This window comes from Protomyctophum parallelum (assembly GCF_964188405.1).
Source record: "Protomyctophum parallelum genome assembly, chromosome: 13".
In the NCBI taxonomy this organism is placed as follows: Eukaryota; Metazoa; Chordata; class Actinopteri; order Myctophiformes; family Myctophidae; genus Protomyctophum; species Protomyctophum parallelum.
Window position 1 is genome coordinate 36359588 of NC_139708.1, and position 12548 is coordinate 36372135.

At 43.2% G+C, this 12548-nt stretch overlaps 1 protein-coding gene across 1 annotated transcript in view; it reads left to right on the forward strand.

Annotated features, from left to right (window-relative positions):
- LOC310868625 (voltage-dependent T-type calcium channel subunit alpha-1I-like) overlaps nucleotides 1–12548 on the forward strand; it is a gene marked incomplete at its 3' end in the record, with an annotated part of 246639 nt that overhangs the window by 165085 nt on the left and 69006 nt on the right. Inside the window, exons 16-17 of the mRNA XM_083779083.1 lie at nucleotides 2244–2334; nucleotides 12251–12366. Coding sequence (XP_083635209.1) covers nucleotides 2244–2334; nucleotides 12251–12366 — 207 coding nt within the window. The remainder of the gene's footprint in view (nucleotides 1–2243; nucleotides 2335–12250; nucleotides 12367–12548) is intronic.

Sequence of the window (12548 nt, forward strand, 5' to 3'; positions counted from 1 at the left end):
TAAGGACTACGTGCTCTTCAACCTGCTGGTGGCCATCCTGGTGGAGGGCTTCCAGGCCGAGGTAAACGTCTACCTACCTACCTACCTACCTACCAGCAGCCGCTGGGGGTTTAGGCTGTTTTTAGGCAAGATTTTTGTTGCAAACGCACATAAGGTGTCACGGTGGGCCACGTTGTGAGCTTATAAATTGGCTATTTACAGTATATATCTTTTTTAAGATTTTGTTTTTAACAAAAAGCCAAAAAGACTCTCCACAAGCCCTTCCCCCACCCCAGAATGGCAGCATTGATTACAACATTCTTCGCAGGAACAGCATTGTAAATGACATAACCAAGAGGAGTCAATGAAGGCAGAGCAGCGAGAAAGGAGCCCCACATTTTGTTGAACGTTTCAGGTTTTCTCCTTGCATTATACATAGGCTATTTTGAAATAGCTGACGTATATACTGCAGGGTTGAAGTTGATGAACTTACTTTGATGGTATATTAACTACATTTTGGAACCCCTCTAGGACCCCTGGGTCCTATCATGATGATGATGATGATGATGTCCCACATGACGTCACTGAAATAGACAGGCTGAGATAGACTAATGCTGCACACATAGTCAGGTTTTTAAGCGTTTATAGCACCCCTCAAAAATGGCCCTGGACCGCCCTGCGACATACTAGTGTCATGTCCAGGGGGTGTAGCCTCAGGGCTCGGAGCCCTGACCGTCTGACGTACCAACCAACCGTCGGACGTACCAACCGACCGCCCGACCTGCCGACCGACGCGGCAGTCGGCTGTTTTGGATTTCGCCCTTGCTGGAGGGCTTAATGTCCTCAAGTGAGCAGCCATTGTACGGCTCTCGGGAAGAAATCTACCTAATTTTGAAAATTGCCACGTCATTCGTCTAGTCTGGATGTCCTCATGACTCATGAGGACATCCAGACTAGACGAATGGCGTGGCAATTTTCATGAGTCATGACACGATAATGGACTGTTATCCTAGTGCCCTGTTGGAAAATTAATGTCTGTTTATGTGGTAATATCACAAAATAGGAAGCTCCTCAATTGCATTTTTAAAGGTTTTAAAGTGTAAAATAAAGAAAACTATTGAAAGGTAAAATTCAAGCACATTGTGAAAACTAGGACTGTTTCTCAGGCAGCAAGAAGTCTTTATCCCACGATATTGTAACCCATTTTCACCTGCTGCCAATACCTAAGCTGTAGTCCTGGGCGCTACTCTCCCTCTGCCAACCTGGGGAGAGCACCGAACTGAGCACCTGACAGGGGGGAGTTCCCCCAGTACGACGTAGCTCGTGGTAGGAACAGGTTATTCCACCCAGTTCCTTTCCCCCCCAGCTGACCAGGTGGAGGCACTATAGAGACCAGGATTACTGCATATTAGTTGTGAGGGTTCCTATAGGGGAAACAGGGAGAACATGCAAACTCCACATAGAAAGGCCCTTTCGCCAACCCAACCAAGGGTATGGGCGCTGATGGAAGAGAGAACACGCACACAGTGCTCACAGCATCCTAGGTGGGAATCAAGCCCGGGACCTTCTAGCTGTGAGGCAACAGTGCTACCGACTGCACCACCCTGTGCTGCGTGTTTTTCAACTAGACTTTGTTTATTGTCCACTTGCCTTTAACCACTTACGCTCTATGGAATATAGTTAATTGTACGACATTGTTAGTTGTTAATAATAATAATATCTCAAACTTATATAGCCCTTTGTTCTAATGTAAAGTCTTGGAAGCAAACTTTAGACTAAAGTTGAAGGTAAGTTGAAGAACAGACGTGTCCTTTTTACAAATTAGTTTTCATTCAACATAAATACAACTCTGAAAGTATACATTTCTGCCAGAGGGCCAATCGATTGGTTGCTTTCTTTTTTAGAGTTGGGCAGATTACAATATAAACTAGTAGGTAATCTTAGGAGAAACATGCCCTTTGCATCGCTGGGTAAATGAGCACAGGGCCAGCAATTGGTACACACTTTTACTGCCACTTCCCGTACACTGTGTCTCCTTTAGCCGCTCTATAAAAATCTATTTCATTCTCACACTACCGTTTCTCCCACCTCGTCTTTTTTCGTACATTTATCTTTTGTATCGGTCTCTCATTCTTTGTCCTCCTTTGTTCTCTCTCTCTCTCTCTCTCTCTCTCTCTCTCTCTCTCTCTCTCTCTCTCTCTCTCTCTCTCTCTGTCTCTCTCCCTCTCTCTCTCCCTCCCGCTGTGCTGTGTCTCTTGATTTAGGGTGATGCCAACCGGTCATACTCTGATGATGACAGGTCTTCCTGTAACTTTGAGGAGATTGACAAGCAGAAAGACACACTCCGTCTCTCAGGTAACCACATCACTACCATGACTGCACGCGCACACGTTATGAAGTTTTCTTTCTTCTTTTTTGACAGCTTTAAACAGGCTCAGAAAGGACAAGGGGGACAAGAATGAGTGTAAATCATTGGGCATAAAGCTATTCAGGATATTTTAAAACACCTGCGCCCTAGTTTGTATTTTTATACAATTTCTGAAGAGTTTTGGAAAATGCAGTGACATGCACAAAAAAGCACGTCTGGTTGAAAGTTGTGAGGTTTAAAAGTCTCAAAATATTTCTTATTATTTGGCAATGCTCACCATATCAAACTTCATCAGGAGCTTGCTGACCACCTTACTCTCTGACCTCTAGACTAGGCCACAGATCCCAAATTGATAGATTGTATCAATTCAATTCAATTCGAAGGCGCTTTATTGGCATGAGAAAACATACGTTTACATTGCCAAAGGAAAGGTATCTGTCTGGGATCTCAATCTTCACTGTCAAATCCTCAGTATTAATTTTAGTTTGAGAATTACACTCTTGACAGATCCATTTAGTGTCAATTTGGTTCATACTGTAGCTCTAAAGAAGGATATATGGACCCAGAAAGAGTTAGGGCTGTGTTTTGCGTGTCTTAAGTACCAGGTCTTATTACTTAAAGGGTGGATGTCACGGACCGAGATTAACATTGCTGATAAGGTACATCACGTGGTCTGAATGAAAACGATTTCAAACAGCACGTGACTATATCTCAGGCTCTGACGTGACCTAGCATCTAGGCGAGCTAAGTGGCTAGCGCACTAAAGGCTACTAGTTTTGAGGTAACTTTTTGCGTCATACTAGGTGAAAGTATCATAAAAAATATATATTTTCGCTCGAAAATCTTCGTTACAATGACATTGAGTTGACGTGTAAGTTTTAGGGTAAACTGTTGCATAATCGCAATCGCGTGTCCCGGGGCCGCGGTGAGACTTGAACTCTGGCCGGAGACAAGGCACATCAGAACGGGGAGATTGCGAGAGGAGGTGGGGGTGGTGCAAGGGGCTCAAGTCCCACGTTCCCCCGGTCACCAACACCCAGAGCCTTCCTTCGGTTACGCACTGCCATTCTCTCCCTCCGTATCTCTCTCTCTCTCTAATAATAATAATAATAATAATAATAAAACGCATCACAGCGCGACAACTTGTGAAGATTAGATATATTCGAAGAAACTAGCATTTAGGAACCACTGGAAAAAATAACAAGTATCAGTGGGCAACTTGGAGCTCTCCAATAGCCACATTCAGAAGGCATGTGATGTCTTCGTCACCACCAGAAGTATGATGAAACTTTCATCTCATTAATCATTGACATAGCGTTATTTAGGCTATAATGATCAACTTGTATGGGTGATCATTTTATGTATATCAAATATTATATTAACTCAAGGTAATTAATGCTACAGCTCTGAATATAAATGTCAGAACTGGTGTAAAATGGAGAATAAGTCTGTTGCAGTGTTGCGCACTGAAAACCAGAACAGGTACGCTCGCCCCTTTTCCAACTCACCCCCACGAGAAGTGAAGAACGGTAGTCACCATCTTGTAAATATGCACAATAAGGGTCCAGACACACCCAATAATAAAAAATAGGTATTCCATTGAGTCTCTCATGGTCAGAAACCATGAAATAGACACCAAGTTTGCATTTCTAGCTCATCTGGTTCAGAAGTTAGAGCCAAACCTATTTTCTGGGTGCTAATATTATGGCGGCCATATTGGATTTCCAGCAAAAAATTTACCGGGTTGTCCATATAGGTTGTGATCCTATGGGGTCATAGATATTATTTCTGGTGGACAACCTTTGAGGTCATGGCAAATGCAAGTTTCCTAAAAAAAGGGTGGTTTGCCCCCTGGGTACCATGCATCATTTTCATTTGACCAACAACAAACTGGTTCTAAATGTTCTCCTTTGACAAACAACATTGATTCTAAAGGTTCTAATATGAGAAATAAGGTAAAATAAACATGGGGCGAGATATCCGTGCTTTGGGCGAGATATCCACGCTGTGGGGCGAGATAACCACACTGTGGGAGCGTGCTATTAATGGCTTTGGGGCAAGCCGTTTTCACTTTTCGAAATTCTAGGGCGACCGTTCTTCACTTTTCGTGGGGGTGAGTTGGAAAAGGGGCGAGCGTACCTGTTCTGGTTTTCAGTGCGCAACACTGCAACAGGCTTATTCTCCATTTTACACCAGTTCTGACATTTATATTCAGAGCTGTAGCATTAATTACCTTGAGTTAATATAATATTTGATATACATAAAATGATCACCCATACAAGTTGATAGCCTAAATAACGCTATGTCAATGATTAATGAGATGAAAGTTTCATCATACTTCTGGTGGTGACGAAGACATCACATGCCTTCTGAATGTGGCTATTGGAGAGCTCCAAGTTGCGCACAGATACTTGTTATTTTTTCCAGTGGTTCCTAAATGCTAGTTTCTTCGAATATATCTAATCTTCACAAGTTGTCGCGCTGTGATGCGTTTTATTATTATTATTGTGTGTGTGTGTGTGTGTGTGTGTGTGTGTGTGTGTGTGTGTGTGTGTGTGTGTGTGAGAGAGAGAGAGAGGGCTCAGGTTAGCCCGGCACAGTGGCGCTAGACAGGCAGTGCAGTGGTAACCTGTGAAGCTCCAGGGCTCCGTGCTGCGGAGTTTGCCCGTGTTTGAGGCCATGTCAGCGGGGGAGACGGAGAGCATGGGACTCCGAGTGCGAAATTGCGATTATGCAACAGTTTACCCTAAAACTTACACGTCAACTCAATGTCATTGTAACGAAAACTTTCGAGCGTTTTCTTTTTTTTTTAACTTTCACCCAGCTATGAAGCTAAAAGTGACCTCAAAACCACTAGCATGAGTTGATAGCCACCAGGAATGCTAACTCGCAGAGCCCAGAGCCGCTCTGCCCTTAGCCCAGATACAAGATCAATTTCATTGGTCAAATTGTGCGTTCCCGATCTGACGTCATGATCCAAGATGCTAATTTTAATAGCCTTAATACCTCCCGAGGGCCGTGTCATCCCCCCTTTAACTTAAGACCTAGAGGCGTGGTCAATGCTCTTTGGCCACTCAGAATACATTGACATAACAACGCGTCATCAGAGCGGAGGGAGGGGCGTCAGCTGCGACTCCGCGGCTCCGCCCACCCCCCGGGGTAAGATTTGTGATTTGTGATTTGCTCTCGTTCACTGCAATGCAATTTGCGGCATTTTCAAAACAATATTGCGCAGAGTAGCGATTATCTAACGTATTTGCAATGCCATACGTTGAAAGATCTGTTGCCCGCGGACAAGGCACGTTACCTCCGCAAGTTAGATATTATCGGCATAGGTGTTTGCCGTATGTGATTAAGGATTGGAAAAAGTTGCATTGGCAGCCATAGAAAATTCTGCCCGGGGTAAAACACCGGATGTGATGTTTTTGGGCGTTCCTGTCTTGTTAAAAAACCGGCTGTGACGTTTTTGGGCGTTCCTGTCTTGTTTCGTGTCAGTGTATAGCCAAATGGCATTGATCACGCCTCCAGGTCTTAAGTTAAGTAATAAGACCTGGTACTTAAGACACACAAAATACTGTGTGTTAAAGCAGTTGCTCACCGGTTTGTTCAGGAAAAGGTGAAAGCTGTGTGCAAAATGATGCAAAGAAATCATGCTCATTTTACTGTGATGTAACCTATTTTAATCGCATTCTTTCCTTTAACAATGGAGTTCAGTTTGGAGCTCAATAGCCACTATAAGAAATCGGCTGAGCAAGTTCAAGCAGCAGTAGCGACGAGCTTATGTTGTTCCTTCTTGATAAAAAGAGAAAATAGGATTCACTCTACGTTGGTGAAGAGGAGAGAACATTGTTTGCTTTGAATGAAATTGGCCACCTTGTATTCAAATGTAAACACCATAGAAAAAAACATTCCCTACCTTCTCCTTTGGGGGATTGGACTATGTGATCTGGCATATTCAAAAGTAATTGTGATTATGCACAGCGGCATTGGACTTTATCCAATTTCCTTCCAGGGAAGAAAATGAGCCTGTACTTCAACACAACAAGTTTACAGGTGTAAAGGAGAAGGTGAAATAATTTGAATTGCAGTTACATAAATAATAATAAGAATAGAGAAAAAAGAGAACTACGTATCAAATGTCAAAACAAGAATAGACATACGGTATTACGGTGCTCACTCAAAAGAATAAAATCAATAAACTTATAGTCTTGTGTGCAATAAAAGACTGATATCAGCGGATATCAAATATAAATGAATGTGAGAAACATTTGTTTTTCCGTAAATGAATGCCATACGTCATCATACAAGATTGACATGCAAAAGCAGTTGTAGTAGTACTACTAGCTATTTTCACTATATTAATGTTTTCAAAAGCAACGGTTTCCATCCAACAGCGACGATAGGCCTACCGTATACATAAAGGGTGCTTTCGGATATAGCGCACTGTGCAATACAAACTCATACGTTGTGTGAATGCGCTCCGGTGTGCGTAGCCGAACACAGTGCAATTAGTGCAATTGGGCAAGTGTATTGCCCAGCCGGTTCAGCAGCCTGATGGCAATTAACTGTCCCTCAGTCTGTTTGTTTGGTTATTGCTACTGAGATATTGCCTGCCTGGCAGTGGCAGAGAGAACATATTTTGGCTGGAGTGACATTGATGATCTGCTTATCCTCGACTATTCGCAACACTTGTTGTTTACCGCACTGGTTCTCAAAGTGCGTTCCGGCGGGGACCCCCAGAGGTCCTTGAAGGGCTTGCAGGGGAGGTGGGCACTCCGTCCCTCTGTGCCGTGGAAATCTTGAAGCCCGGGAGCATCAACAGCCTGTTCGGCACCCGGGATGCAGCCCGGCCCTGCAGGCCCACAGATGTTCACCTCCTTAAAGGCTACAGCTGTACACATCAGCCACTGACATATTTCGAGGCCTGGCCTCCTCAGGCTGGGCTATCTCCGTCTGGTTGGGGCTGAAAGGTGTTTATCTCACTGGGGAGGGAGGTTAGAGCGGCTCTCCACACAGCTGGTTCTCCCTCTGAAGTCTGTTATTGTCTGAAACCCCCCCGACACATAATCCTCACGTCGTTACTGCTGAACTGGGTCTTCCACTACTGTTCTAATTGTGCTCCAGCTTTGTGGCTGTTCTAATGGTTCAGTGGTGGTCAGAGGAGGGATTTAGAGCTAAATCTGCCCACAGTCCCGGAGCTGTGCGCAGTGCTTCTGTTCACATGCAGTGCATTTAGAGATAGGGATCTGGCTCCAGATTACTGAGCACAACAACATCTTTTGTTATATTTTGTTACTATTCTTGTTCTAAAACAAAAGGGAGAGCTCACGTTTTAAAGTTGGAAACCGAGTAAGCAATTATTTGTTTATATGATTCATTATGAAATGTTGGTGGCGCAAATCCAACGTTATTAATTTATTTTTGTAACTATTACCGTAACTTACTTAAAATTAGTTTTAGTTCTAAAACGTTTCGGTCAATCTAAGCACGGTACATGATTTTGTAGCTCTGTAGTTTGAATGCAAAAATGTACAGTACGGTGACCAATCTATTTGCTGCATTCAGGCAGCATTCTTCTTCTTCTTCTTCTTCTGAAATGTTTGAAATATGTTTCCTGTAATGACATGCCCAAAGTAGGGACACCAGGGTTTAAGGGGTTAAAAACAGCACAACAGTGGAACCTTGACAGAAAAACTATACATCTTGGCAGTTTCAAATTATTCTTATCTGACCATTATGTTTGGTGACTAATTTTATATAACGGCAGCACTTTACTGTAGGGAGTACTGTTAAAGTATCTTTCAGAAATGTTCCAACTTTATGAAAACGCAACGTTCTTTAAAAATTAATGGTCTCTTTGCACCAGCGCCTATATATCAATATAATTAATACAAAATAATCATTACATTCACACAGACTCGATATACATAAAACATATGCTGTTCTTCTTATTGCCAATCCCCAAGGCTTTTCACATACAGTATACATAAACCACCCAGAAGCCAAGTACTCTCCTCTCCTCTCCTCTCCTCTCCTCTCCTCTCCTCTCCTCTCCTCTCCTCTCCTCTCCTCTCCTCTCCTCTCCTCTCCTCTCCTCTCCTCTCCTCTCCTCTCCTCTCCTCTCCTCTCCTCTCCTCTCCTCTCCTCTCCTCTCCTCTCCTCTCCTCTCCTCTCCTCTCCTCTCCTCTCCTCTCCTCCCCTCCCCTCCCCATCCCTCACTGGCGGCATAGCAAGAGGGACACAGCCAAGTGTAATACAGGCTGCAATGCAGAGCTGCTTGGCACATCACATCACATCAGGCTGGCTTCCAGTGCAAATCCCATGAGCATTTTGGCTAAACGACTCAAGCCGATTGTCTAAGCAGCAAAAGTGAAAAACAATGGTCCGTGAATAGTGCATTATAGCATGTGCTCTAGTCTTGACTCTTCTCCCGCCTGGCTCTCAAACTGTGGAATTGACCTCCCCCCTGGTGCCTGGACCACTGAGCCATGGCCCAGGCCTCCCCCTCTGTCAGGACTGCACACTCACTCCCTGTTTTAAACCACTGTGTGCGAGAACTCTGCTCGCTACTCTGCTCTCTACAATACATCACCAACCTAGAAAATACATGGACTATCTCACTCCCCCATCATCACATCATCCTGCCATGCACAAAGGGGCAATTTCACTCACCTTCAGCTCACTGCTTCACCTACAGTATCCAATGACTTCTGCGATAAGGCTCTGGCCAGAGATAGCTTGAGGCAAAACATATTTTGTTACTTTTGGTATTTAGATTTCTGATCTTGTGTTACACGTAATTAAACACTGCAGATGAGACCAAACTAATTAGTGATCCTGAAAACAAGAATGCTAACATTTTCACTGACCATCTATTTGCTCTTGTCCGGTAATATGACATTCCACTGTATTGAATATGGAATAGCATTAACTTATGCTCCATTGAATTATGAAATTGAATTCCATATAATGAATGGCTGTTAAGAATACCTAGCTGGATTGGAGCAGGATCAATGGCCTAAAAGTATTCTATGGAATACGGTCGTTTTTCTCATTAATCTCTGCCTTAGTGAATTAATTAAGGGTGCATGCCTTTACACTGGTGCTGTGTGAATGTTTTAACCACATTATCGGTGTCCCTATTTTGGGTATGAGGGAGTGTCAAATCCCTATGAATAAAACAATATTTAACCCTGCAAGACCCGGATATATTTCTAGTTGCAAAAAAGAGATTTCAACCTTACTACTGCTACTAGGACTTTGCAGAGGAAATTATGTTAAAAGTTTTATGCAAATGTTATGCACATTTATAATAATTATTGAAATAATTGTGGGTGGGGGGTGGGTGGGTGGGATAGGGCATGGAGTTTTATTTTTTATTTTAATATTTGATATGTCTCTGTTTAATGCTTGCCCCTGGGTTTATCACAACACTTTAATAAAAAGATTTTGAAAATAATAATTATTGAAATAATAATAATAAATTAATAATTTACATTTGGGGGATATCTTTCACAATAATGGATGTACATGTTCTAGACATTCTAATGATCACAAACATATATATTACATATTACTTAAAATTTGTAAAAAAAAATCCAGAGCATTGTAAGAATAAACAATGAACATCAATGATGATGTTTAGGTGAAAAAGATAATGGCTAAAAAAAGTTACAGGTATGGTGTGTGCGATATTAATTGTGAGATTACCATAATGACGGTAATCATTAAAAGACCACTTTTCAACCTATCTTTATAATAGGTCCTCACTAATAATCATGATAAAATGTCACGTTTTTTTTCTACTCGGCCTGTGTCACATAGGAGTGCTGTGGGCAGTTCAGAAACCCACCCAACAGTGACATCAATGGAGAATCCAAGATAATACAAACTGCAGGCTTTCTAGTCCTGAAAAGTTGCAATGCGAAAATGGAAGCCATCATTCTCACGATAATAAACCCTGTTAGGGTCCATTTGGTTCCTTTTGTACACTCTCAGAGTTACAGACCCATAAGGGTCCATTTGGTTCTAAACCATCATTTCCCTGGGGACCCCCTGGAACTGCCTCAAGGACCCTGGGGGTCCCCGGACCCCACTTTGGGAATCACTGCTCTATGTAATCTGATCTTTATAGTCTGATAAACTATTCTCACATAAATAAATCTTGTTTAAAAAACAATCTGCCTAACGATGATGTCACTGGTGGTCGTGGACGGGTTTCTGAACTGCCCACAGCAGAGTGAGTGTGTGTGTGTGTGTCCGTCCAGCTGATGGTCGTTAATGTCAAAGCAATGCTGTTTATGCACTGTCAAATAGGTCTAGGCCTAGGTATATGCTACCTTAGATCTATTCTAAGGTAGCATATACCTGTTTAGACATATTATCCTGCTCATTACTGTGTATGACATGACTGACTGAGCGTCACTGTTTATTATGATACACTTTTCATTAATTTTTTTTTTTTTAACCGCGGTAATGAACCCGACACCGCGGTATGCGTTACATACCGGCGGTATTGCGGTAATTGCACCCAGCCCTACTGCAGAGTATCTTAATTAATACAGTAATAATAAGCCTTCCATTGAGTTCAATGTATGTGGCAGCATCTTGTGAGGTTTTCAGCTATTATACCAGTACTTGACATCACATTCTATACTGTGGTATTTTGAGCTGGTCTCTCTTCTTCTATCGAAACATTTAGAACCTTTGGTCGGGTATAGGACCACTGGTTAACGAGAGCCATTTCATAGAAAACTCATATGGAAATGTCATGCCTCTGTTAAAAAACAGGCTGTGGATAACCCAGGGTTCTAACCCCGGGTAGGACAAGAGTTCCGGGGTTGCAGCTTTAAACTACACATCACAGATATGCCAGTGTTTTTGAGTGGTGCAACCACTCCTACAACCAGCTTGCAATGTCCTCGTACCTGTTTGTGTGTGTCTACCCCTGTGCGAGCATGAGTTTGTGTGTGTCTACCCCTGTGCGAGCATGAGTATGTGACTTAATAATAGCAGTAGGGGGCGCCAGAAACAGTGAGAGGGGTAGTGTCTCTAATGAGAGAGAGTGAGAGAGAGGTGGGGGGGGGGGGGGGGGAATTGCACCACTCAGTTCACACGTGTGTGATTTAAAAAAAAAAGAAGAAGAAGAACATGCTTATTTATGTTCCGTATCCGCGCGGTACCTTCATCTAAAAAGGCATGTCCGGGAGCTGTGGAAGTGTGAGCGCACATTCCTGTGTCCTGTGAGGGCAGGATAATGCTATCAAACCTGGACCAGCTGTAGCCACTGGCTACATTGAGACGCATTGGGAGTAGTGTGTTTGAATAGGACAAATGGACAGCAGAGACAGAGAGGGATGTGTTTTTTTGTCTTCTTAGATTAAAGGGATTGTGACATTAAAAAAAAGTTTTGGAATTGTTCTTGTTTTTTTTAGGTTTTCTAATCTCAATTGCACCCAAAAAACATGAACTTTTAACATTCAGTAGATTTTCTGTGATCTGGGGTTTTCTGGCTCAAACAGGTGCTCTGATTTGCCGGCAGTAAGTGACATCACTTACTGCAAATCCCATATATGTCAATGGGATTTGCCAGCAGATGTCACTGTTTCACTGTGTTGCCTGTTTTCATTGTAGCTCAAAAGGCCCAAAAAACCCCAAAGAAAACTTCAGACCACAGAAAATCCACTGAATGTTCAAAGTGGGTGTAATTGAGGTCATAAAACCTTTAAATATAATAATGCTATTCATTTTAATGGCCCTTTCCCCTCCTTTTCCTTCCCTTCTTCCTTCCCTCCATACTATCCTCACCCTTCCAACTATACTTCCTATACTTCCTTCTCCCTCCCTCCCATCTCGCCTCACCTGCCCCCACTTCTCTTCCCTCCCTCGTCCTCCCCACTGCAGACCCTAAGATCTGTACTCTGACTCCTAATGGCCACCTGGACATGCCTGCAGCTCTGTACACGGGGGAGAACAGTGTGATCACTCTGGGCAGGGCCAACCTGGAGCAGAGGGCTGTGGTGAGTGAACGTCTGCCTTCTCACTGAACGCTCGCAACAACGGTATCCACATGGCTTCTACTCGTATAGGGAAGTGTACACAACCCTTTATGTTTCATTTAAATGGCTCACAATTAGACACACTCACACACACACCAACCCTCCGCTCTGCGGAGAGGGTGATTGGCCGCCCTCTGCCCTCC